This window comes from Scyliorhinus torazame, chromosome 5 (genome assembly GCF_047496885.1).
Source record: "Scyliorhinus torazame isolate Kashiwa2021f chromosome 5, sScyTor2.1, whole genome shotgun sequence".
In the NCBI taxonomy this organism is placed as follows: domain Eukaryota; kingdom Metazoa; phylum Chordata; class Chondrichthyes; order Carcharhiniformes; family Scyliorhinidae; genus Scyliorhinus; species Scyliorhinus torazame.
The window spans coordinates 155,824,508-155,852,332 of NC_092711.1; the positions used below are offsets into that span (position 1 = coordinate 155,824,508).

The 27,825-nt window shown below is 49.1% G+C and overlaps 1 protein-coding gene across 1 annotated transcript in view; it reads left to right on the forward strand.

The window, feature by feature from the left end:
- Positions 1 to 27,102, forward strand: part of LOC140420205 (uncharacterized) — a 32,436-nt gene extending 5,334 nt beyond the window's left edge. Inside the window, exon 3 of the mRNA XM_072504235.1 lies at positions 25,568 to 27,102. Within this exon, the coding sequence (XP_072360336.1) occupies positions 25,568 to 25,918 (351 nt within the window). The 3' untranslated portion in view covers positions 25,919 to 27,102. The remainder of the gene's footprint in view (positions 1 to 25,567) is intronic.
- The last annotated feature ends 723 nt before the right edge of the window (positions 27,103 to 27,825 follow it).

Here is a 27,825-nt window from a genome sequence, read left to right on the forward strand (position 1 = left end):
ATACCGTGGGGGACTGAAGAAGTGATTGAGCCACGACCCGGAGGGAAGAGACGGACTCCGGCACAGGGTAAGATTCACCTTGGTCTCTCTCTCTCGGATCGTTGCTACGACCCCTCATCCCTGACGGAGGAAACTAGCAGGTGACGGTACTCAAAGCACTCGTAATTAAACAGCAACTGCACTGCGCGTATCACCCGCAGGCAGCAGGAATTGTGGAAAGAGCCAACGGGACTTTAAAAGAAAAATTATCTAAATTAACTGAAGAAACTGGGTTAAATTGGCTAAAGGTATTACCCTTGGCACTGTTTCACATGCGAATGACTCCACATTCGCGGACCGGACTGTCAGCTGCAGAGATAGTCTATGGTCGGCCAATGAGGACTCCCTGGGATGCCCATGAAAAACCCCTGGAGGGAATAGACCTCCATGTGATGGGGGAATAGACCTCCATGTGATGGGGGAACAGATGCAGAACTATTTGAAGCTCTGAAGTTTTTCCACTCACAGGTGAAACAGGCACATCTCCCAGTGCCAGCAGGGACAGCCGTCCCTCGATATCCAGTGGTCGGAGACTACATATTGGTAAAGAACTGGGACAGAAAGAAACTAGGACAACGCTGGAGCGGACCTTTCCTAGTACTACTGACTACACCGACTTCTGTCAAGCTTGAAGGACGTTCAAGTTGGATACATCTATCCGATTGCAAGGAGATAGTCTCCAACCCAGACGTGAACACAGGATGAAGATCTTCATTATAATTTTTGGACTCTCTGGACTATTTAGCCTTAATGGCCACTCGGTAGAAAAAAAACCGAACTACCCGGGAACTGCATTCCAATACCTATTTATATATGTCATATCTTTATGCTGAAAAATTGAATGTAAGCAAGTGTTGGGTTTATACCCACATCCCCGTCCATTCGAGGGAAGGAATACCTCCAATCCATCCCCTTTCCATATCGCAGAGACAGTTGAATGGATTTTACGACAAAATCAAAAAGGGACCAGGGGAGATATGGAAATATGGAGATCTGCTGGCTATGACATGACTAAATTTTCGGCTTCGTATCAGCCCGCTTATAATCCATGCCTGGACTCCACCCTCCCTCACCATCCACTCAAATAATGTTCAAGGTTCCATGTGTTTTAATAAATCAGGGAAAGGAAAGTTGATGGGGCAAAGTAGGTGCAGCCTTACAGTTGACTGGCAAGGACCGGTACCAGGCATATCCAACAAGGGCATGTTTAACTGTGATTGGTCCAGGGTATGGAATATAACCTCTAACAGCTCATGGGGCCAAACCTCCCCAATCCCCTGGATGACGTTAGCTGATGATTTTACGGCCTATAATGGAACATATTTAATATGCGGCACTAAAGCATATCCGTGGCTCCCTACTGATTGGACAGGATCCTGCTTTCTGGGATATGTCGTACCCCAAATGCGTCACCTACCCTCCCTTAAGCACTCCCCCTCGCGAGCCAAAAGGACTATCACTAAAACGGAACAGTTCTTTATGATGGCCTTTCCATTGTATGGAATGGGCAAGGCAGCCAACAAACTGATCCACATGGCCACAGCATTGGAACAACTGGCGAACATAACGGCAGCAGAAGCCTGGGAAACTGGACAGGCACTGGCCGAGGTCTCAGCTGAGCTGGTGGCTGTCTGGACCGTGGCATTACAAAATCGACTGGCTTTGGATTATCTGTTAGCCTCGCAGGAAGGAACGTGTGCTATTGTCGGTCAGGAGTGCTGTACTTATATTCCAGATGGCTCTGAAAATATCACTAACCTGGCCGACCATATTACCATATTAAGAGACAAACTGATCAAATTCAAGAGATTGGCAGTGAATTTCATGACTATAACCCGCCGGGTTGGCTAGGATGGTTGGGTTATGGATTATTTGATTGGATCTTTAAGGCCTTCATGCTACTACTACTAATGCTACTAGGGATAGGATTGCTTGGTTGCTTGTGTAAATGCATTTTCAATCGAGTCATGGAAATCCCTATTTAACTAGTTGTCATGATATGACAAAAGGAGGGAATGTGATGTTGTACGAATTAAGTAATGGCATGATGGGAAAACTGGTCAACTATTCAGTACAATGTAAGAAAAGCTGACCTAGCCACTTCAATGTACCAGAGCCCTTTGTAAGGAATGCTAATCTAGCTAATCCAAAATGCCTGACCTCTGGTATTTCTGATAAGGCTAACCCGTCATAACCTAGGGCGGTATGAATAAGACAAGATAAGGAATGAATGAGTCTTCGCCGACCTTTTAATGTTCTATCAAAGGACAAGATAATGGTATGAGGGATGAGACAAAGAGTCCGAGAAGATCAGCAGGTTTATGACATTGCTTCCGTTTCTACTTCAGATTGAATTCCTGACTAAGCTGTAGTCACGCACCCTTGATAATGTATAAATACTGAGCTGATTCTCTGTGAAAGCGTGGACTTGGGAAGGAATCAGCAGTGGTACAAACTGCTCTCTGACCTCAAGTTTCAGCCATTACTGCATGCAGTCTTCGTAAATAAAGCCTTGTTATTTTGCCTTAACGAGCGTTGTTGAATCATTCTACTACAGTCCAGAAGCAGGAAATTACTAACTAATAACATGAGAATGGAGAGATGTGCGGGACGGAGATTTACACCTTTTGGGGAATGAGAGAGGAAACAATGTTCCAGAGAAGCTAGAATGATCTGTTCTGAATTTCTATCCTATACTGTCAGTGATAACCTTTGTAAACTCCTTTTCCAGAATATTAGAAGGGGAGGATTTACAGTCAGAAATCGCAAGTCAAACATTAGGCCAAGACCAGACTGTGTCAGCCACTTCATGGGAGCTGAATATCATGGCCTTTGAATTTAGAAGGAGAAATGTTTGTCTGTTCTGCTAAAAGAGATGTTTAAACATCACTCAGTGTCCAGACACTGAGACAGGCTCCTGCCAGTGAAAGGCATCACGAAAAACAATCCATTTTATATTCTTCAGCTCACCCAACCACCTTGTATTTTTTAATGTTCTGTTCGCCCGTTAAATGTCCTCGACCTTTGGACGTTTCATTACAGAACTCAGCTCGAAGACATCAACACTTGTATCCGGCCTTGTCTGTGTGCCCAACCAATCCAATTTGTCAATTCAACTTTGCAGCTGCTCAGTCCCAGCTTTGGAAACATCTTCATCTTTCTGTGAGGCCCCGGCCCCATTGACTGTGACAGGGTTCATACTGTCTCCGGGAGATTGTTGATGTAAAGTGATGTCAGACCACACACTGCCCGATTTCCAATCCAATTTACTTCAAGGTCCCAGAAACCTGACTCCAAATCTTAAATGTTGTTCTGCTGCTGTCAGTAACATTGTTTTGGAACTCACTAGCACCATCACATAGGCAGTCATTAACATGCATCATAAAGATGTCCGCGAGTTTCCTGCCATGGTACCAATAAAGCACGGCAGCTTCTGCCTTCAGGTGGAGACAATCCAACTTGGACAAAACTGATCTAACTGTGAAGTGCCATACACTCTGAAACATTGTTCAAAACAGAGACAAACTTATTTAACTTCCAAAGTCTTCATTCTACATCTGGCACCTTCTTATGATGTGGAGATGCCGGCATTGGACTGGGGTGAGCACAGTAAGAAGTCTTAGAACACCAGGTTAAAGTCCAACAGGTTTGTTTCGAATCACTAGCTTTCGGAGCACTGCTCCTTCCTCAGGTGAATGAGGAGGTGGGTCCCAGAAACATATACATAGACAAAGTCAAAGATGCAAGCCAATACTTTGAATGCGAGTCTTTGCAGGTAATTAAGTTTACAGGTCCAGACTGAGCAACTGGAGAGAGGGATAATCACAGGTTAAAGAGGTGTGAATTGTCTCAAGCCAGGACAGTTGGTAGGATTTCGCAAGCCCAGGCCAGAGAGTGGGGGGTGAATGTAATGCAACACAAATCCAAGGTCCCGGTTGAGGCTGTACACGTGTGCGGGACTTGGCTATATGTTTCTTTTTTTAAAAAAATATTTTATTGAAAATTTTTGGTCAACCAACACAGTACATTGTGCATCCTTTACACAATATTATAACAACACAAATAACAATGACCTATTTTATAAACAAAAAAAAAAAAAAAAAAAATGAATAAATAATAAATAACAAAAATGAAAACTAGCCCTAATTGGCAACTGCCTTATCACAAGTAACACTCTCCAAAAATATAATTTAACAGTCCAATATATAATTATCTGTAGCAACGACCTATACATACTATACAGTATATATTAACAACCCTGAGAGTCCTTCTGGTTCCTCCCCCCCCCCCCCCCCCCCGATCCTGGGCTGCTGCTGCTGCCTTCTTTTTCCCATTCCGTCTATCTTTCTGCGAGGTATTCGACGAACGGTTGCCACCGCCTGGTAAACCCTTGAGCCGACCCCCTTAGGACGAACTTAATCCGCTCTAGTTGGCTATATGTTTCTACTTGGCGATTCTGCGTTGTCGCGCGTCCTGAAGGCTGCCTTGGAGAATGCTTATCCGAAGATCAGAGGCTGAATGCCCTTGAGTGCTGAAGTGTTCCCCGACTGGAAGTGAACATTCCTGCTTGGCCAGATCATCAACATGGGTACCATTATTACACGTGAGAACACCACCCACCAGGTACGCGGTACATACTCGTGCGACTCGACCAACGTTGTCTACCTCATACACTGCAGGAAAGACTGTCCCGAAGCGTGGTACATCGCCGAGACCATGCTGACACTGCAACAACGGATGAACGGACATCACACGACAATCGCCAGGCAGGAATGTTCCCTTCCAGTCGGGGAACACTTCAGCAGTCAAGGGCATTCAGCCTCTGATCTTCGGAGGAAGATCTTAGGAAGTTACAAAAAACTGCCCTCTGGAGGTGATCCTTGGCAGAAAAGGAGCTTTTTAATCTATTGATTTACATTCACAAGAAAAAGTCGTTAAAAGGAATGATAAAACATTTAAATGACCTTTTCCGCTGTGGGCGCGTCCACTCTGACCTCTTTATCTCCGAAGGGTTTCTTCAAATCCCTGAGCCGCTAACCTAGTCTTGGCCTGATAAGTTCCATTTGGTATTATGATCCTGGACCAGACCACAACAGTTGCTGGGATACCGGACAGAAACCCCAATATTTTATTCAATTTGTAAGACTGCGAGGAAAGGATACTTCACTCCAGGCGTGATTGATTTCACACACACGTAGCGATATTAAAACAAACTTTATTACTAACACACTATTACTAATTTTTGCATCACAAAGAAAATAGCTTACAATTACCCATTAAACAATGCTTAACAATACAATGAAAAAATAACCCTTAACTGCTATCTTTATCTGCACTCAAACAAACCCATCTCTGGTCAAAATCCACGTTTAAATACAGTTAGCAGACAAAGCATACTTGCTTAATATTGGATAGAGCTCTTTTGAAGAAACTGGAGTACAGTCAGAACAATGCACAATTGCTGGCTGTATTCTTCAGAAAATGTTTCTCAGCTCACTTTCCAGCCAAAAAACGAAAACACTGCTGGCCTGGTAGATATCTGGTACCCTCACACCTCCCATTAGTTACATTACCCTTATGCCACTTCCCGGATATCAAGACCTGATTATTCAAGTTTAAACACAATTTATCCAATTATTTATTCACCAGAGAAGCTTCTTTATATAAAAAAGTACATTTCCCAAGATTTTACGATGCCTTAATTGCACCTCTCTCAAAAATGCCGAGCTGCTTTACAAACCAGGATTTTTATAAACATGACTACAGCAGTCACACACTAACCGAGACTTTTAACCCTTAATGCACCAAATATCTATAACACAATATTTCTGAAATTCCTGCATTGATCACACAATTTGGAGCTTTTCTGTGCAGATCCATCGAGGCAATAATGCTAAATGACCCCTTATTTGGGATCTCTGAACACGCCAAACTCTCTCCACCTGCCTAACTCTTTCTGGTTAGCCTCCCATATAGCTTTAAGCCTTAATTTGTCAGCAGCAACAAAACCCTCTCGATCACGGGGACTTCAACATTGCCCCCAAACACATCCTTGGTATAAAACCAACAATTCTCTGTCTGGAATGTTCCAGTCATTGAAATTACATCAAATGGACGCCAAAGAAACAAACCAGAGCAGATCCCTGAGATTCCAGGAGGCCCCAGTGGTCAGTCAGACTGAACTAAATCCGGGTGGTATAAAACTCACCCCGGTATCTGCTGTCTACGGGAACTTTCCTTTAATCAGAGCCGTCAGTGGATCCTGTTCCTGGCACCAGATTGTTGTGGGACAAATGTCACTCGGGGTCCAGAGTTGGTTAAAGTTTGGGAATCTTGGGCAGCACGGTGGCGCAGTGATTAGCACTGCTGCCTCACGGCGTCGAGGTCCCAGGTTCGATACGGCTCTGGGTCACTGTCCGTGTGGAGTTTGCACATTCTCCCCAAGTTTGCGTGGGTTTCTCCCCCACAACCCAAAGATGTGCAGGGTAGGTGGATTGGCCACGCTAAATTGCCCCTTAACTGGAAAAAATGAATTGGGCACTCTAAATCTTTTCTTTTAAAATTTTTTTTCACATTTTCTCCCACATTTACACCCATCAACAATAAACAATAATCAACAAGATATGTCAATCCCCATAATAACAACGATCCCATCCGCCCACCAACCCCCAAACCTCAGTCCACATGTTTACATAAACAAATGACACAAAGGAATCAGGGATTACCCATAGTCACCCTTAATCTACACAGCCCCCCTTCCCCCACCCCCCCACCCCAACTAATGTTCGATGTTATCCAGTTCTTGAAAGTGCATAATAAATAGTGCCCATGACTTGTAGAACCCCTCCGAGTTTCCCCTCAGTTCGAACTTAACCTTCTCAAGGGTCAAGTATTCCAACAGGTCCCCCCCGCCACGCCAGGGCACTGGGTGGAGAGACTGCTCTCCATCCCAGCAGGATCTGCCTTCGGGCGATCAACGAGGCGAAGGCTATGATATCTGCCTCCTCTCCCGTTTCCAACCCTGGCTGGTCCGACACCCCGAATATGGCCTCCTGGGGACCCGGGTCCAGTTTCACACGCACCACCTTGGAAATTACCCTAAACACCTCCTTCCAGTACTCCCTAGCTTTGGACAGGACCAAAACATATGAACGTGATTCGCGCCCCCCCCCCCCCCCCCCCCCCCCGCAACGCTCACACACATCCTCTACTCCTTCAAAAAAATCAGCTCATCCTCGCCCTCGTGAGGTGTGCTCTATATACCACCTTCAGCAGTATCAGCCCCAACCTCACACGAGGTGGAGGCATTCACTCTCCGGAGCACCTCACACCAGGCCCCCTCCTCTATAACCTCTCCCAGCTCTTCCTCCCACTTTGCTTTGATCCCTTCCAGTGGTGCCTTATCCTCTTCCAGAATAGCTCCGTACACCGCTGACACTGCCCCCTTCTCCAGTCCCCTTGTCGTCAACACCTCCTCCAGCAATGTGGAGGCCGGTTCCTCTGGGAAGCTCTGTATCTCCTTCCTGGCAAAATCCCGAACCTGCATGTACCTAAACACTTCTCCCTGCTCTAGCCCATACTTCGCTTCCAGCCCCCTCAATCCTGCAAATCGATCCCGAAGAAACAAATCTTTTAGCGTCTTAATCCCCTTCTCTTCCCATTTCTGAAAACTTCCATCCCACCTCCCTGGCTCAAATCTGTGGTTCCCCCGAATCGGCATTTCCCTTGACCCTAAACCCAACCCGAAGTGTTGGCGAAACTGCCTCCAGATTTTCAATGAAGCTATTATTACCGGACTCCCTGAATATTTCCCCGGAGCTATTGGGAGCGGCGCTGTTGCAAGTGCCTTCAGCCCTGACCCCCTGCACAAACTCTCCTCCATTCTGACCCACTGAGAATCCACCCCTCTGACCCAGCTCTTCACTTTCTCCACATTCGCCGCCCAGTAGTAGTACAACAAGTTCGGGAGACCCAAACCCCCTGCCTGCCTTCCCCTCTGTAGTAGCACCTTTCTCACTCTGGCCACCTTCCCTCCCCATATGAATGAGGTAATCCCTCCCTCAATCTCCCTGAAAAAAGACTTTGGCAGGAAAATCGGTAGGCATTGAAAAATAAACAGGAATCGTGGCAACACATTCATTTTAATCGCCTGTACCCGACCTGCCAGTGACAGCGGAAGGCCATCCCACCTTGCCAGATCGGCTTTCACTCTCCCCACCAAACTAGTGATGTTGTACCTGCGAAGCCTCCCCCACTCCCGGGCAACCTGCACCCCCAGATACCTAAAATGAGTCCCTGCTCTACGGAATGGCAACCCCCCCACCCCTGCCCCCACCCCCGGCCGAGACACCACAAAGTACTCACTCTTGTCCAGGTTCAACTTGTACCCCGAGAAAGACCCAAATACTCGCAGTAGCTCCAATATTCCTCCTATCGACGCACTCGGCTCTGACACATACAGCAGCAAGTCATCGGCATATAAGGACACCCTATGCTCTATCCCCCCCCCCCCCACCCGCACTATTCCTTTCCATGCTCCCGAACTTCTCAATGCGATGGCCAGCGGCTCAATCGCAAGTGCAAACAGCAGGGGGGACATAGGACATCCCTGTCTCGTCCCACGGTGGAGAGAGAAATATCTCAAACTGATATTATTTGTGCGGACACTCGCCTTCGATTCCTTATATAATAGCTTTACCCAGTTCACAAACCTGGGTCCAATCCCAAACCGCTCCAGCACTGCCATCAGGTACCCCCATTCTACCCGATCAAACGCCTTCTCGGCATCCAATGCCACAACTACCTCTGTTTCCTTTCTTTCCGCCGGTGCCATAACAACGTTCAAAACCCTCCTAATGTTCGAAAACAGCTGCCTCCCTTTCACGAACCCCGTCTGATCCTCCCCTATTACCTTCGGAAGGCACTCCTCCAGCCTACCCACCAGTACCTTCGCCAACACTTTTACATCCACATTCAGAAGTGATATGGGCCGATACGACCCACACTCCGTCGGATCCTTATCTTTTTTTAGTAACAGGGACATCGATTCCTGCCCCAAGGTTTGCGGCAACACCCCCTTCCCTTTCGCCTCCTCAAACATCCCCCACCATCAGGGGTGCCAACCTATCCTTAAATTTTTTATAATATTCCACCGGAAACCCATCCGGCCCTGCCACATTCCCCGACTGCATCCTCCCAATCGCATCCTTTATCTCCTGCTCCACTATTGCTCCTTCTAATGTAGCCCTGTCCCCCTCCCCTAGCCTCGGGTACTCCAACCCATCGAGAAATTCCTGCATCTCACGGTCTCCTCCGAGTGGCTCTGACTTGTACAACCTCTCATAAAACTCCTCAAAAACCTTGTTAATCAGCACTGGGGCCACCACCAACTTCCCTGCCCTATCCTTCACCTGAAGAATTTCCCTTGCCGCTGCCTCCCTCCGGAGCTGACCTGCTAACATATCTCCATGTTCATAAACTGCACCCCTTGCTCGTCTCAGTTGGCGCACCGCCTTCCTGGTGGACAGTCGGTCGAAGCTCTCCTGTAGTTCCTTCCTCTTTTCCAGCTTTGCCGGGTCCCCATCCTCTGCATACCTACTAGCTACCTCCAACATCTCATCTATTACCCTCTGCCACTCCAACCTCTCCTCCTTATCCACCCTAGCCTTAAACAAAATTACCTCACCTCTCACCACCGCCTTTAGAGCCTCCCAGATGACTGCCTTCAACACCTCACCCGTACAATTGAAATCTACATATTCCTTAATTACCGTTTCAATTTTCTCACAGAATACTTGGTTCCCCAAAAGCCCCACATCCAGTTTCCACCCCGGTCTCTGCGCTGCCCCCTTCTCTAGCACCATATCCACTCAATGTGGAGCGTGATCTGACACTGCAATTGCAGAGTGTTCCGACCCCTTGACTCCAGCCAGCAAAGCCTTCCCCACCACAAAAAAGTCGATCCGCGAGTATACCTTATGGACCGCTGAGAAAAACGAATACTCCCGTTCCCTTGGGTGCAGGAACCTCCAAGGGTCCACCCCTCCCATTTCCACCATTAGCCCAGCCAGTGCCTTCGCCCCCCCCTGATGGGACCAGCGAGCGCGGCCATGATCTGTCCAACCTTGGTTCCTGCACCAGGTTCCAGACCCCCCCCACAATCAGCTCATGCGTGTCTAAGTCGGGAATAACCCCAACCACCTTCCTCACGAATCCCACATCGTCCCAATTGGGACCGTATACACTTAACAGCGCCACTAATGTCCCCTCCAATGCCCCTGTCACAATCACATATCTACCCCCCTGATCTGCCACCACATTCGCCATCTGGAAGCGTACCCTTTTGCTGACCAGCACCGCTACCCCTCGAGCCCTTCCATCAAATCCGGAGTGAAACACTAAACGCTAACCCAGTCCTTTTTATGTCTCACCTGGTCCTTCACCCTCAAGTGAGTCTCCTGCAGCATTGCTACATCGGCTTTCAAACTTTTAAGATGTGCAAGCACCCTTGACCGGACCTCCTAGCCCTCTCACGTTCCACGTGATTATCCTTACTGGGGGTCTCTCACCCCCCCCCACCTTTCTTATCCACCATCACCATACCACCGGGCCCTGCCCCATAAGCCTGACCCGCCCCTGTCCATTGTTAACATCGAACCCCTTCCCCCCCCCTCCCAAGAACCCCCCCTACAAAAACATCCCCCAACATCCCTCCCTCCACCCCCTCTTGCTCGCCTCGTAGGCCCATTGAAGCCTGCTACCCAGGCTCCAACGTCCACAGTCCTCCTTTCACCTCACCCCCGTTCACTAACTGACTCTAGTTAGCTAGCGCGGGTGGCTCCCCCCCGCCAATACCTCTCGCCCCCTTCCACCCAGTCCCAGAGAAAGAAACACCAAAACAAACCCAACAATCCAACCCCTACAATTCACTAACATAACATTTAACCGTCGCAACACAGAACACCATTAACTGGAACTCTGCAACAATGCAAAGAGAAGTAAATTTCAAATTTCAATACAAATCAATTAAAAAAAAGTTGTAACATTTGTACATTTTCCAGCCGCTCAAACACAGTCCACAGTCTTTCTTCCTGTTCCGCTCTTCACGTCTGTCCCAAGCCTTCTGCCCTCACGAACGCCTCAGCCGCCTCCGCTGTCTCAAAATAAAAGTCTTTGGCTTTATATGTTACTCTCAACTTCGCCGGGTACACCACACCAAATCGCACCCCCTTCTTGTACAAAGCCGCCTTCACTCGCCCAAACGCCGCTCGTCTTTTTGCCAACTCCACCGTCCAATCCTGGTAGATCCGAACCGCAGTACCATCCCACAGCACCTCACGCTTCTGCTTCGCCCAGCTTAATACTTTCTCCTTCATGCAAAACTTATGGAAGCAGATAATTACTGCCCTGGGTGGCTCGTTCACTTTGGGCTTCGGCCTTAATGACCGATGAGCTCGGTCTAGCTCGTACAGGGTGGGGTTCTCACCCTCCCCCATCAGCTCCGCCAACTTCTTAGCGAAGTATTGCGTTGGCCTTGGGCCCTCTGTCCCTTCGGGCAAGCCCACAATTCTCAAATTGTGCCGCCTTGAGCGGTTTTCCAAGTCTTCCAGCTTTGCTCGGAGCCCTCTGTTAACCTCCACCACCCTCCGCAGCTCGTCTCCCATCGAGGGGACCTGGTCGCTGTGTCGTGTCAGGGCCTCCTCCACCTCCTTCATCTTCTCGCCCTGCTCTCTCACCTCGGCCAATGCCTTTGCCACCTCCACCCTGATCGGGCCAATTTGCCTCCTCCAACAATGACCTCACCACGACCACCATCTCTTTCCTCAGGATCTCCATGTGCCTCACCAAACGTTTTTCCAGCTCCACCACCATCACCTCGGTCACCTTCTCCACCGTAAGTAGTGCGGTCCCACCTTGCAGTTCGGCTTCCGCCATCCTGTCAACACTTTTCTTTTGCTCGTCTTCTCCTTCGGCGGCGAACCCGCGTTTCCTCCTTTCTTTGACGCTGCTTTTCGCATCTTTTAGCGGCTTATTGTTTTTTATCTTCTTTCCTTTCTCCTCTCTCTTCCTTCACTCTCCTGCTCTTCATCAATCTGACATTCTTCTCTTTTGAGAAAAAAAAACTTTTACCAAACTTCCATGAATCTTCTTTCTTTCTCCTCTACATTCACCTGGGACCAGGCTTCAAACCTTCTTCTTCCTAGGTGGGAGCCATCCGACGTGGAGCACCCTCCCTACATGGCGCTCGGGCCTGCCGCCTCGACCTCTTCATAGCTCCGCCCCCACTGCTCCGACCTGCCGGGCCCGGCGCCTCAGCCTCCGCCGCCTGACACCCGCGCGGGGTTTCCCGCTGGCTGCTCGTGGCGGCCCCAAAGGCCGACGATAGTCGGGGAGTGCGTGGAGTCTCGGGGATGTCCCCGAAATCGCCGCGAATCGCGGCCACCGGCGGGAGCTCTTTTTTTTGCAGCAGCCCTGCTCGCCCACCCCACCGGAAGTCCCTCGTAAGGCTCAACCTAACGCAGCTAAAAGTGGTACATAGAACCCACTTGACCAGAACCTGAATGAACAGGCTCTTCCCGGAGGTGGAAGATAGATGTGAACGGTGCCAAGGAGGTCCGGCCAACCACACCCACATGTTCTGGTCTTGCCCCAGACTTGTTGGGTACTGGACAGCCTTCTTCGAGGCAATGTCCAAAGTGGTGGGGATGAGGGTGGAGCCATGCCCGAAAGTGGCGGTTTTTGGGGTATCAGACCAGCCAGGTCTATTCCTGGGGAGGAGGGCGGATGCCCTTGCCTTTGCCTCCCTATCGCCCGCCGGAGAATCCTGATCGGCGGGCGGTCAGCAGCACCACCCAAAGCTGCAGACTGGCTGTCCGACCTATCGGAATCTCTCCAAATGGAGAAAATCAAATTCACTATCCGTGGGTCGGAAGAGGAATTCCACAAAACATGGGAGCCACTCGCCCGACTGTTCCGAGACCTGTTTGTGGCCAACACGTAAATAGATAAATAGCCAGTAGCCAGGGAGAAATAGCCAGGACAAAACAAAAAGAGGAAAGCGAGGGAGGGCCATGGTGGGCTGGGGTGCAAGGTGAGGGAGCAAAACCCAGCAAGAAAGAATGGGGGGCAGCAGTGAAGAAGGGGGGGAAAGGTAGGGGGGGGGGGGGAAGAGTCAGGGAGAGGGGAGCTGGGGGAGGGGCGTCAGGGAGAGGAGAGCTGGGGAGAGGGGGAGGGTCAGGGAGAGGGGAGCTAGAAGGGAGGGGGAGGTCAGGGAGAGGGGAGCAGGAGTGGGGAGGGGAGTCAGGGAGAGAGGAGCTGGGGGGGAGGGGGGGTGCTGGAGGAGGGGTAGGGAGGATTGAATGCTGAGCCAGACGGTGACAGACTGTAAATAGAGAAACCTAAGAAGAAACCTTTGTGACTGTACAATACATGACAACGAAAGGCAATGTATACAATATTGAAAATGCCAATAAAAAGATTTTTATTTTAAAGATGGCAAGGAACAGGCTACAGATGAGTTCAAGAGAAACTATTTGTATCCAGAACATTGTGAACATCCCTTTACTCTGGTTGTCTTTGATCCTCAAATCATTTTCTGTTTTATAACCATGTTCTGTTTCATTAATAAACTTTTATCAGTAAAAATATTTGATTTTTCTGAACTTTTCATGATTAGATTGATGCACTTTAAGGAAAGTGGGTGGGAGGGGTTGACAGGCTCTCTAACAGAAAGTGAGTCCCTCTGTGGTAATTGGCAAAGGAGCCAGAGGGGGAGATGAGATTTTATTTTATTTATTGACACAGTGAGTTGTTCTGATCTGCCCGAAAGCAGATTCAATAGTATCTTTCCAAAGGGTAAATACTTGAACGGGAAGAATTTGCAGGGCTGTGGCGAAAGGGCAGAGCAGTTGGATGAATGGGAGAGTCCTTTCAAAGAGATAGCAGGGGCACGATGGGCTGAATGGACTCCTCCTGCAGTCTGTGAATCTGAGCCTCCTGTTTTTGTGCAGGTTAAAAGGGACAGATTTCATTGCAGCCTCTTCCCTGTATATGTATTTAAAGAGACGGGTTTCTCTTTAGCTCTGAGTGACCGATATAACAATTGGTTGGAGGCCCATTTCCCAGTCAGTCCTCCAGCACCTTCCTGTCTCTCTATTAGTGCGTCGCCCATGGCAGTTTCCCAACTGGGGCCCAGGCCCCGTTATTCTCAGCTAAATTTAGCCCTCAGCTCCATCGCCTGCCTGTCATTGACATGAGCAACAGAGACAGAAAGGTCCCGAGGCTCAAATGGGAAGTCAAAACTTGTGGCTCTAAACCAACACTTAAACATTTGTCAGTCAAATCCAGGTTATTTATACTGGGGTTTTTATTGTTAGATTTAGGCACTGGAGGGAAAGGGTGGGGGTTTTAAAGGGTAACTTTCCCTTTCTAACTTTATATTGTTACATCCAACATTCCTCGTCCCAGCACTGAGGGAGTGCTGCACTGTCAGAACAGCCTTCTTTCAAATAAGATGTTAAACTGAGGCCCTGTCTGCCCCTCTCAGGTGGGTGTAAAAGTTCCCGCAGCCACTATTTTGAAGAAGAGCAGGGGAGTTATCCCCGGTGTCCTGGTCAATATTTATCCCTCAGTCAACATCACTAAAAACAGATCATCTGCTCATTATCATTTGCTGTTTGTGGGATCTTGCTGTGTGTAAATTGGCTGCTGCGTTTCCTGCATTACAACAGTGACTACACTTTAAAAGTACTTCATTGGCTGGAAAGTACTTTGGGACGTCCGGTGGTTGTGAAAGGTGCTATACAAATGCAAGTTTTTAAATTGAAGATTTATGTTATCTGAACTTGTTATTTGGAACTCAATTGATTTCAGCCACCCCCATCATACCATTAAAAAAATTCACTTTGGTTCAGACAAGGCAATTAAGGCAAAGGCAGAATTCTCTTGATATTGAATTTAAAAGGTTTATTCAAAGAAACTTTCAGACATTGCCTTTTACAACTTCATGTGGGTGATCAGTCTGTAGAAGCGTTACCCTCTCTGGCTCCTTTGACAGTCATTTCCTTGGAACTCGGCCTCGGGAACCTTCAGTACGTGGACTCAAAGCCCCCGAGTGTGGAGACCTGGGTTAGTGACAGCTGGGTTTCTCAGTCTCGAGAAAATAAAGTTCGCCTTAAGAGGGTCAATGTCAGGGTTCACCCCGAGGTGGCAGCCTTTCGTCGACTTTCTCGGGGAAAATTAAAATGTCAGCAGATGCAGTATTCCGGGGGGGGGGGGGGGGTTGTTGTTGTATGGTTGGGGTGTGTGAAGATTAGGTTGTGGGGGGGAATGTTTATTTTACCATGTTGATGTCATTGTTTATGTTACTGTTATAAAAATTTTCAAAGACCTTAATAAAATATTATTAAAAGAAAATCTATATTTGAAATGAATGAAATGAAAATCGCTTATTGTCACAAGTAGGCTTCAAATGAAATTACTGTGAAAAGCCCCTAGTCGCCACATTCCAGCGCCTGTTCAGGGAGGCTGGTATGGGAATTGAATCGTGCTGCTGGCCTGCCTTGGTCTGCTTTCAAAGCCAGCGATTTAGCCCTATGCTAAACCAGCCCCTGTTTGTTGCATTCATGTGAAATGAAAGTCACCTTTGAACATTCTCCCAGTGTCTGTCTGGGTCTCACTCCCACAACTCAAAAAGATATGCAGAGGAGGTCAATTGGCCACGCTAAATTGCCTCTTAATTGGAAAAAACAAATTGGGTACTCTAAATTTATTTTTAAAAATAAATGAATGTCACCAATGGACCAGGGGACCATAGGCTGCTCTCCCCTTTGAGTGAGAGAGCTGACTGGTGGTGATTTACCCTGAGAGTCACCACACCTCAGATGAGGGGCAAGGTTCATGGATAACCTCCGCCGATATGGGAGTTGAATCCATGTTATTGGAGTCACTCCGCATCACAAACCAGCCATCCAGCCAACTGAGCTAACTGGCCCTTGAATATGTAATAATTCCTTAACTATTATCTATTCGCTATCTCCCATTAGTTTCCCCGTCCATCTCAGACAGCTTGCCCCTCATAACCTGTTAGTTTACTTCTGTCAGAAGCACTTAGATACATTAAACAAAAGAGCCAGCTAACCACCACAGCCCATCTTCATGGCAACACGGCATGATTTAGGGGATTCCAAACAGAAATGGGAACTATATATCTTTTAACTTACAAAAGCCCTTTCACTCTGTGATTCTTTTATTGTGCAATTTAAAGCCTGGTATTCGCAACAAGTTTTGAATATCATCAACCCACTGGAGGCAAAGTTGTGAAACCGGAGTGTCCAGCAGAAAGAAACCCTCCAACAATCCCCACTGACCAACTGTCAGAATGAACAAAATGCAGTCCTCAAGGTAATTGAGAGCACAAGCAAGAACAGCAGAATCCAATCCCAGCAATCAATTGTGAACTTGTTGGTGTCTCAGCAGATGTGATGAAACACAAAATCCCTTCCCACATTGAGAACAGGTGAACAGCCTCTCCCCAGTGTGAACTCGCTGGTGTGTCTGCAGGTTGGATAATTGAATGAATCCCTTCCCACACTGAGAGCAGGTGAACGGCTTCTCTCCAGTGTGAACCCGCTGATGTCTCTGAAGGCTGGATAAAACACTGAATCCCTTCCCACACCGAGAGCAGGTGAATGGCTTCTCCCCAGTGTGAACTCTCAGATGTGTTTCCAGGTTGGACAACTGAGTAAATCCCTTCCCACACTGAGAGCAGTTGAATGGCATCTCCCCAGTGTGAACTCTCTGGTGTGCCTGCAGGTTGGATGAACAACTGAATCCCTTCCCACACTGAGAGCAGGAGAATGGCTTCTCCCCAGTGTGAACTCGCTGGTGTGTCTGTAGCGGGAATAGCTGAGTGAATCCCTTCCCACACTGAGAGCAGGTGAACGGCTTCTCCCCAGTGTGAACTGCCTGATGTCTGTGCAGGGTGGAGGAATCACTGAATCCCCTCCCACACTGGGAGCATGTGAACGGCCTCTCCCCAGTGTGAAATCGCTGGTGTGTCCGCAGATGGGATAACTGAGTGAATGACTTCCCACACTGAGAGCAGGTGAATGGCCTCTCCCCAGTGTGAATGCGCCGATGAGCCTCTAGTGCAGAAGGGGCTCCGTATCCCTTCCCACAATCTCCACATTTCCACGGTCTGTCCATATTTTGAATCTTTGTGTCTCGCCGGGTTGGACAATCAGCTGAAGCCTTGACAACACAGAACCCACATGTATGGTCTCTCCCCCCTGTGAATGGCGTGATATTCTTTCAGACTGTGTAACTGATTCAGGCTCTTTCCACAGTCAGTGCTCTGGAACACTCTCACTCAGGTGTGTGTGTCTCGGTACTTTTCCAGTCACACTGATGTTTAAAATATTTTGAAGCCTACAGAACGGGCAAACATTTCTCCTTCCAGATTCAAAGACCGATGGTATTCAGGTCCAGAGGAATCGAGTGACTGTCAGATCGAGACTTGACGCTTGCAATTTTTGTCTGTGATTCCTCCTCTTCTAATATCCTGTAAAAAGAATTTACAAAAAATATCACTGTCAGTACAGGATAGAAATTCAGAACAGACAATTCTAGTTTCTCTGGAACGTTCTTTCTTTCCCCAAATGCTGTAAATCTCCATCCCACACACCCTCCCTCCATTCTCACTCTGCTATATCTGATCTTAACCCTTCCAAATCTCCTGAAGGTGCTGATTCAGGCTGATTGACAGATCCATGATCATCACTTCCTGTCAGAACACAGATCATAACAAATAGAAGCTGCATTCAGCCATTCAGTCCATAGAACCTGCTCAACCATTAAATGAGCTAATTGGCCGATCTACCTCAGCACCATTTTCTCACACTATCCCCCATCGATATGTTCAATATCGAGAAACCTGTCAATCTCAGTCTGAAAATACTTGATGACTGAGGTTCCACAGTCCTCTGGGGTAGAGAATTCCAGATCTTCGCCACATCCTCGAGTGAAGAAATTCCTCCTCATCTCAGCTTTCTCTCCATTTTCCGACTTGTTGCCCATAACATCTTTGGGTTGTGGGGGTGAGATCCACGCAGACGCAGGGAGAATGTGCAAACTCAACACGGACAGTGACCCGGGGCCTGGATCGAAGTCGGGTCCTCGGTGCCGTGAAGCAGCAGAGATTAACCATGCTGCCCACTGCCTTAAATGTTAGCCATCTCCTGGGGAAGCCAGCTCTTTAATTGTGAACATTAGGAAAGAGACCATCATTTTAGCCAGACAAATAAATGTGTCAAGCTGAGGGAGCAAAGGATGTCAATGTCTTTAAGCCATGATGTGGAGATGCTACCCAAAGATGTGCAGGGTAGGTGGATTGGCCATGCCAAATTGCCTTTTAATTGGAAAAAAGGAATTGGGTATTCTAAATTTACTTTTAGAAAGAAAAAAATTAAAATCAGGCAGAGATATGTCTAATGTTTTTATATGGTACATATTTAATATAATATTTATGGTTCTGTAATTAAGTACATTTATTATTGTTTCTAGTTGTGTAATAATGTATGCAGTTACGTTATATATTTCCAGTCTTCTCTTCCCTCAGAGGGTTAGTAGTCTCTGGATTTCTCTTCCACAGGGACCAGTGGGATCTGAGGGTCATTGAATATATTCAAGGATGAGTTAGCTATGGACTGAATGGCTGAATGCAGCATCTATTTGTTATGATCTGTGTTCTGACAGGAAGTGATGATCATGGGTCTGTCATGAGCACAGTAAGACGCCTTACAACACCAGGTTAAAGTCCAACAGGTTTGTTTCGAATCACTAGCTTTTGGAGCACAGCTCCTTCCTCAGGTGAATGGAAGGGGCTGAAGATGGAGCAGTGCTGCGAAAGCTAGTGATTCGAAGCAAACCTGTTGGATTTTTACCTGGTGTTGTAAGACTTCTCAATGTCTTTAAGAGAGAGAGACCTGGGCCAAGCTTTCCAGAGTCTGCACCCTCCCTGGATTCACTTTCTTTCCCTTCAGTTGCTGCAAGTCATCAATTGAAGGTCAGAATGAGAAAATAAATGGAAAGGGGAAGAAAAGAAAATGTTTTACTCACAGATGTGGGAGACAGGAGGACATTTCAGTCTGTGTGAAGCCCAATCTCCTTTCACATGAAGCCCGCGCTGATTGGAGGACCAGCATCCTTCCGGTCCTAACTCTATCCATTGGCCAACACCTCACAGGAAGGTCAGGGGCTGGGCTTTCCCTCGCACATGCGCAGCCTCTCCTCTCTCTTGGACATGCGCAGTCCCGTGTCCGGGGGGGGAGGGGAAATCACCGAGCGGCTTCTCGCTCTCGCCGGAGCCGTCAGCCGGTTGTCTGGAAATCTTGTCTGGAGGAGAAGGAACTATGAGTGGGGCGGAGCTGCTATGTCCGCGCGCCGGGCCTGCGCATTGGAACCCTGAGACGTCACCACGGATTCACGTGCGTGAGCAGTAAATTTGTGACCAATAGGAAGAGTTGGTGAACCGGAAGAACTCTCTTCCACCATCCAATCAGCTCCCCCGTTGTCTGAATGCGGAAGCTGAACAATGAGCAACACTGGGGCTTCACAAAGACGGTAACTTCCTCCTGTCTCTAACATCTGTGAGTAAAACACTTTCTTTTCTCTCCCCTTGCAGCAACTGAGGGGAAAGGAAGTGAATCCAAGGAGGGTGCAGACTTTGGAAAGGTTGGCCCAGGTCTCTCTCTCTCCCTCTCTCTCTTAAAGACATTGACATCCTTTCCTCCCTCAGCTTGACACATTAACTTGTCTGGCTAAAAGGATGGTCTCTTTCCTAATGTTCACAATTAAAGGGCTAGTTTCTCCAGGAGATGGCTGACATTTAAGGAGATAGTGAATTAATATAGCACAGAGACAGTCTCGTGTAGTTATATGGTACAGGAGAGGATGCAGAGGAAATTCATAAGCATGTTGCCTGGGCGTTACAGCGATGAAGAGAGCCTGGTTGGGAGTTTCCTGGGAGCAGAGGAGGCTGGGGATATGTGATATGGGTGGCACGGTAGAACAGTGGTTAGCACTGTTGCTTCACAACACCAGGATCCCAGGTTCGATTCCTAGCTTGGGTCACTGTCTGTGCGGAGTCTGGACATTCTCCCCGTGTCTGCGTGGGTTTCCTCCGGGTGCTCCGGTTTCCCCCCACAATCCAAAGATGTGCAGGTTAGGTGGATTGGCCATGATAAATTGCCCTTAAGTGCCCAAAATTGCCCTTAGTGTGGGTAGGGTTACTGGGTTTTGGGGATAGGGTGGAGGTGTTGACCTTGGGTAGGGTGCTCTTTCCAAGAGGTGCTCCTTCCAAGGGCCGGTGCAGATTCAATGGGCCGAATGGCCTCCCTTCTGCACTGTAGATTCAAGCACCGCCCAGCTCACTACAAAAAAATCAATCCGGGAATACACCCTATACACATGCAAGAAGAAGGATTATTTTCTCTCTCTCTGCCGGGTTCACGAACCTTCACGGATACACCAACCCGATCCTTTCCATGAACCCCCCCAACTCTTTCATCATTCTCAACCTTCCCATCGACTTGGGGCTCGATCTCCACAATCTCACCTCCATTACACAATTAAAATCCACTCCCATGATCAGCTGGTGAGAATCCAGGTCCGGAATCGCTCCCAGTAACCTCTTTACAAAACCAATATCATCCCAATTGGGCGCAGACACCAACACCACCGCCGTCCCCTCTCACGCCCCACTCATTATCACAAACCTCCCAGGTCCAACACCTCTCTGGCCCCCGTAAACCCTGTTCTCTTGCTCAACAAAATGGCCACCCCCTTGACTTCCAATCAAGTGAAACACTTGACCCATTCATCCCTTCCTCAGTCTCATGGGGCTGGTTTAGCACACTGGGCTAAATCGCTGGCTTTTAAAGAAGACCAAGGCAGGCCAGCAGCACGGTTCAATTCCCGTACCAGCCTCCCCGAACAGGCGCCGGAATGTGGCGACTAGGGGCTTTTCACAGTAACTTTATTTGACGCCTACTTGTTCATTTTCATTTTCAACTGACATTTCACCCTGAGATGCATCTTCTGCAAGAAAATCACCTCCGCTCCCAAACTCTTCAGGTGTGGAAACATACAGGACCTCTTGACCCACCCATGTAGTCGGCGGACGTTCCCTGTCACGATTCTCACCAAAGGCTTACGCCTCCACCCCCCTCTAGTGTCCGCCAACATCACCATTGGGTTACCACCCCCTCCCCCATCCCCACATTGAACCGGGCCCACCCAAGATGGCCCCCCCACCCTGCCCATGACCAAACCCATCCTCCATACCTCCCACGTCGCCGTGCCCTCCACCACCACCCCCCCCCGCCTCACTACACTTCCATTCACTGGCATTACCTGCTAACATGGCAACTCCCACCCGAAGGCCCCAAGCCCAGCCTCCATACAACCTGCATTGACCTTTCGTAGAAACGTGACCATGTGCAACAAGCACCGGACTACAGTAAAGACTGAAAATACCAACACGTCCAGAAAAAATACCCAAAACACAACAAAAGTCGGGGGGGGGGGTAATCGCTCCACTTCCAACTTTCACGGACAGAACTCCTCCACTCAAGAGTCACCTTTCAGCTCTCCCCCAGCTTATGTTCCTTGATAAAGTCATTTACCTCCTCCGGCGGCCCAAAATAATATTCCCGGTTCCCACAGGTCACCCAAAGTCTGGCCGGGTACAGCACCCCGAATCGGGTACAGCACTGCCTTGGCCTTGTTGAACCCCGCCCGCCTCCTGGCCAGCTCCCCTCCAATGTCCTGATATATCCTGATTCGGTTTGCCTCCCATTCACAGTCCTGCCGTGCCCTGGCCCACCGCAGGATCTTTTCTTTGTCCTGGAACTTCTACATCCGCACGATCACTGCCCACGGCCGCTCCCCCACTCTCAGCTTCTGTCTCAGGGACCAATGGGCCTGATCCACCTCTGGGGCCTTGTCCAACACCTTCTCCTCCACCAATGATGCCAGCATCCTGGCGACCTAGTTCGTAGCACTCATTCCCTCCACTCCCTCTGACAGACCCACAATCCACAGATTTTGCCACCTGGACCTGTTCTCCTGCTCCTCCGCCCTCGGCAGCAGTGACTTACACAACTCCCTCGGGATCGCCACCTCCACCTCCAACAGCACAATACGGTCACTCTGATCGGTCTCCACCTTCTCCACTTCCCGGATCATCACCCCCTGCATCTCGAGGCACTTTCTCACCGTTCCAGGGTCCCGCGAAGTGGTGCCACTGCCCCCTCAATCGCCTCGACCAGTCGCTCTGCATTCCCTCTGCTGCCCAATCTCCTCTTTAATGAAGCCCATCAGTTGCTCCATCTGCAGTTTGCCTGTTGTCAATGACCCCCCCCCCCCTCTCCCCCTCCCTCCCCCCACCCCCCACCCCCTCCTTTGTAATTGGAACAGCGCCAAGAGTCTCCCCAACTCTTTCACCAGCTCTTTACCTGTCTTCAGCCGGGTCTGATAGCCCATAAACATGCCCATCTAGGGGAGAACCTCTTGCCCTGCACTCTCGCTCCACATTACCACTGAATGTACCCGGAACTCAGGCAAAAAGGGACAAAACCAACACCTTCGAGCAGGAACCGCCCTGTGTGCGCCCACTCACTCCGTGGCTGAGCCGCCCTGTGAGCGCCCACTCACTCTGTGGCTGAGCCGCCCTGTGTGCGCCCACTCACTCTGTGGCTGAGCCGCCCTGTGTGCGCCCACTCGCTCCGTGGCTGAGCCGCCCTGTGTGCGCCCACTCGCTCCGTGGCTGAGCCGCCCTGTGTGCGCCCACTCACTCCATAGCTGAGCCGCCCTGTGTGCGCCCACTCACTCCGTGGCTGAGCCGCCCTGTGTGCGCCCACTCGCTCCGTGGCTGAGCCGCCCTGTGTGCGCCCACTCACTCCGTGGCTGAGCCGCCCTGTGTGCGCCCACTCACTCCGTGGCTGAGCCGCCCTGTGTGCGCCCACTCACTCCGTGGCTGAGCCGCCCTGTGTGCGCCCACTCGCTCCGTGGCTGAGCGCCATGTGTGTGCGCCCACTCTCCGTGGCTGAGCGCCCTGTGTGCGCCCACTCACTCCGTGGCTGAGCGCCCTGTGTGCGCCCACTCACTCCGTGGCTGAGCGCCCTGTGTGCGCCCACTCACTCCGTGGCTGAGCCGCCCTGTGTGCGCCCACTCGCTCCGTGGCTGAGCGCCATGTGTGTGCGCCCACTCACTCCGTGGCTGAGCGCCCTGTGTGCGCCCACTCACTCCGTGGCTGAGCGCCCTGTGTGCGCCCACTCACTCCGTGGCTGAGCGCCCTGTGTGCGCCCACTCACTCCGTGGCTGAGCCGCCCTGTGTGCGCCCACTCACTCTGTGGCTGAGCCGCCCTGTGAGCGCCCACTCACTCCGTGGCTGAGCCGCCCTGTGTGCGCCCACTCACTCCATGGCTGCTACTGGAAGTCCATGATGTGCCCTTTCTAATTTGAAACGCCCAGGCTTCACATCCAGCTTGAGAAAACATGGCAGCCGGTCCTCGAAGAACCTAACGGGAGCCTCACCCTCCACACCTTCTGGCAGGCCGACGACTCGGATGTTATTTCTCTGACCCTCGGTTCTCCAGGAGTCCCCCACGTCACTCGGCCGGTTTTCCAAGGATTGAATTGTTGCCTTTGCCAAGGAGGCATCTTGCTCAACATTCAGGATTCTCTCCTCCGGATCATCGAGCCTCTTCATGGTGTTTTGCAGCTCGGCCTCATGAGCTCACAGATATTGAGTCAGGTCACTCAGCCTCTGGTCAATAACATGGAGAATGTCGGCAGTCATCATTTTCACCGCCTCCGAGAGAGTCCCGGAGAGCGCGGGGTCGAGAGACCTCCTGAGGGTCAGGCCGCCATGTTGAAAAGGCGGCTCCAGCCCCGCTGAATCCGCCTGTGCTCTTTTATCAACGGATTTCTTGATGTTTTTCAGCATAATCTTACCAAACCTAATCCGAAGCGTTCGAGGGACATGGCAATAAATATTAATTCAGGATGAGGGAGATGAGTGCCGGGCAATCGGGATAAATGACGGATTCTCGGCGAGTGGAACCAGAACCTGCGGAAAGCAGCTATTCCCGCGCCTGCTTCACGACAGATTTCCGATTGACGAGATGGTCGAGGATTGTGGGGAACCGGCAGGAAAATGGAGAGAAAGCTGAGATGAGGAGGGATTTCTTCACTCGAGGATGTGGTGCTGCTTCGGAATTCTTAGAATCTTAGAATCCCTACAGTGCAGAAGGAGGCCATTCGGCCCATCGAGCCTGCACGGATCCATATTCCACCCTATCCCTGCAACCCCATAAACTAATCTGCACATCCCTGGACACGAAGTGGCAATTTAGCACAGCCAATCCACTTACCCCGTACATCTAGGAGAACCCGGAGGAAACCCACGCAGACACGGGGAGAACGTACAAACTCCACACAGACATTGACCCAAGGCTGGAATTGAACCCGGGACCCTGGCATTGTGAGGCAGCAGTACTAACCACTGTGCTACCATGCTGCCATAATTCTCTCCCCCAGAGGGCTGTGGAGCCTCAGTCATCACGTATTTTCAAGACAGAGATTGATAGGTTTCTAGATATTGAAGATAGCGAGGGATATGGCGAATAGTGTGGAAAATGGTGCTGAGGTAGGTCGGCAATGAGCTCATTGAATGGTTGAGCAGACTCGATGGGCCGAATGGCCGACTGCAGCTCCTATTTGTTATGATCTGTGTGTCCAGGACAGGAAGCAGTGAGCAGGGATGTCAATCAGCCTGAATCAGCACCTTCAGGAGAATTGGGAGGGTGAATATTAGATACAGTGAATGGAGGGAGAGTGTGTGGGACGGAGATTTACAGCTTTTGGGGAATGAGAGAGGAAAGAATGTTCCAGAGAAACTAGAATTGTCTGTTTATGAATGTCTATCCTGTACTGACAGGGATAACTCCTTTTTCAGGAGATTAGAAGAGGAGGAATTACAGACCTAAGCCGCAAATGTCACATCTGGGATCTGTCAGAGTCATTTGATTCCTTGGGACCTGAATATCATCAGCCTTTGAATCTAGAAGGAGAAATGTTTGCCGGATCTGTCAGCTTCAAAGATTTTAAACGTCGTGTGACTGGAAAAGCACCGAGACACACACACCCGAGTGGGTTCCAGAGCACTGACTGTGGAAAGAGTTTGAACCAGTTACACAGCCTGAAAAAGCGTCACACCATTCACAGCGGGGAGAGACCGTACACGTGTTCTGTGTGTGGACGAGGCTTCAACTGATTGTCCAACCTGGAGAGACACGAGGAGACCCAAAATTTGGAGAAACCATGGAAATGTGGGGATTGTGGGAAGGGATACAGTTTCCCATCAAGGCTCGAAGCTCATCGACGCATTCACACTGGGGAGAGGCCGTTCACCTGCTCTGTGTGTGCGCAGGGATTCGTTCAGTTATCTAACCTGAAGTCACATCAGCAAATTCACACTGGGGAGAAGCCATCCACCTGCCCTCAGTGTGGGAAGGGGTTCACTGAGTTATCCAGCCTGCGGAAACACCAACGAATTCACACTGGGGAGAAGCCGTTCACCTGCTCTCAGTGTGGGAAGGGATTTGGAGATTCGTCCAACCTGCGGGCACACCAGCGAGTTCACTTGGGGGAGAAGCCGTTCACCTGCTCAGAGTGTGGGAAGGGATTCTGTGTTTCATCACAGCTGCTGAGACACCAACGAGTTCACACTGGGGAGAGGCCATTCACCTGCTCTCTGTGTGGGAAGGGATTCACTCGGTCATCCTATCTGTTGAAACACCAAGGAGTTCACACGTGATGACAGGGGTTGGATTCTGCTGTTATTGCTGCTGTTAATCACATCCAGGACCGAACCATGTTCATTCTGACAGCGAGTGAAGTTAGAGGGTTTCTTTCTGCTGGATTGGCCCGTTTCACTGGGTTTGTTTCCACTCGGCTGATGCTCTTTGAGCCTGGGAGAGAACATATCCACTGAAATGATCCACAAGTGGATAGAGGTAAAAGGGTTAAATGAGAACTGATTAAGAATAATTAACTATAATCATATTAAGCATATTAGGGGCTGGTTTTGCACAGGGCTAAGTAGCTGCCTTTTAAAGCAGACCAAGGCAGGCCAGCAGCACGATTCAATTCCCACAACAGCCACCCCGAACAGGCGCCGGAATGTGGCGACTAGGGACTTTTCACAGTAACTTCATTTGAAGCCTACCAGTGACAATAAGCGATTTTCATTTCATTTCATTTCAGCATTACTTGAGTGCAACAATAGCTGGGAATCCACTAAGGGTTAATCCAGATCATACATTTTAATTTCTTAGGTTTCACATCTGCAAGGTCAGTGATGTCAACTAGCTAAAAGGCCCCATTGTATCGTAAGAACTGGTGCTGCTATCCTAAGAACGAGTAGTCCAGTTTCTGTGGTAACAGCCAGTCTAGGGTGATAATGTCTGAATCAAAACTGTGTTTTTCAATTAATGTTAGATGCAGGTGTGGATAATTTGGAAACTTGGCAAGCGATGGAATGGAAAATTTGCACCAGTGCATTTAAATACAATCTCTCTTAAATTGAGGGACAGGCATTTTGGCCGAATTGAGTAATTATAAATTAGTTAAAGCCAATCAGAAGTAAAAAGGTGAGACATTAAGATAACAATATCCTTAAAAATCACAAACCGGGATGGAAAAACGCATCCTGGGATCACCCCATCTATATTTCTGAAACCTATTTCCTTTGCTGCTTGCTTTTACCAATCACCGTCTTTATTTTGCTTAAATTACTTAGTTATTTCATCCTGTGTATTATGATTTGAAGAATTACTACGATCTGTAATTGAATGAAAACTCACTACTGTATTCGCTAAAGACAATCAATCTGACTAGCTTGCTGCAGGGCTAGTTGAAAACTTTCTAAATTTTGTATTGAAAACATGTTTACCAGTGGCACAAGCTGACAAATAAAGTCCAAGTGGACTTTGCCAAAAAGCACAGACTTGACCTCTGTTATTTGGGAACTGAGAAGGGATAACGGATATCCAGGATTCCGAATAGACACACAGATCCATCAGTCAGGGATTGGTTAGAGTGTGGGTGAGATTAAATGTCAAAAATATCCTGGAACAAAAGGCAAAGGGAGAGGTAATGGTTGTAGTAAAGAAACAAAGCATTGGTCCAGAGTAAGTGTTAATGGCAGAATAAAGGACAACTCTGTCTGGAAGCAAAAAACATGAAAACAAGATGCAGACTGGAACTCGGCAAAAAAACAAATCAAAATGGAGGCGAGAGTTCAGGGTGTGAAGTTGTTGAACTCAGTGTTGAGTTGAGAAGGCTGTAAAGTGCCTCATGAGAAGATGAGGGGCTGTTGGTCCAGCTTGTGTTGGGCTTCTCCGGAACATTGCAGCAGGCCGAGGACAGAAATGTGAGTCTGGGGGACTTCAGTGACATATTTAGGAGAGGGGGACTCACAAGTTCTAAATATAGATGTTCAGGTACAACAGACACTTACGGGAACTTCCAAACCCAACAACCTGATTGGTGAAGATACAAACCCACTGAAAATGCCCAGGGAGGGGAAAAAACAAGAAAGGTGCAATTACTCTTCAGATTCTGAGGTGTCGCAGGGCTCGGCAAGTAACAAGGTGGCAAGGGCGGGCTCTCCCTCTCCCCTACCGACTATATCGTCAGCCATCGGCAACGGCGACCGCATTG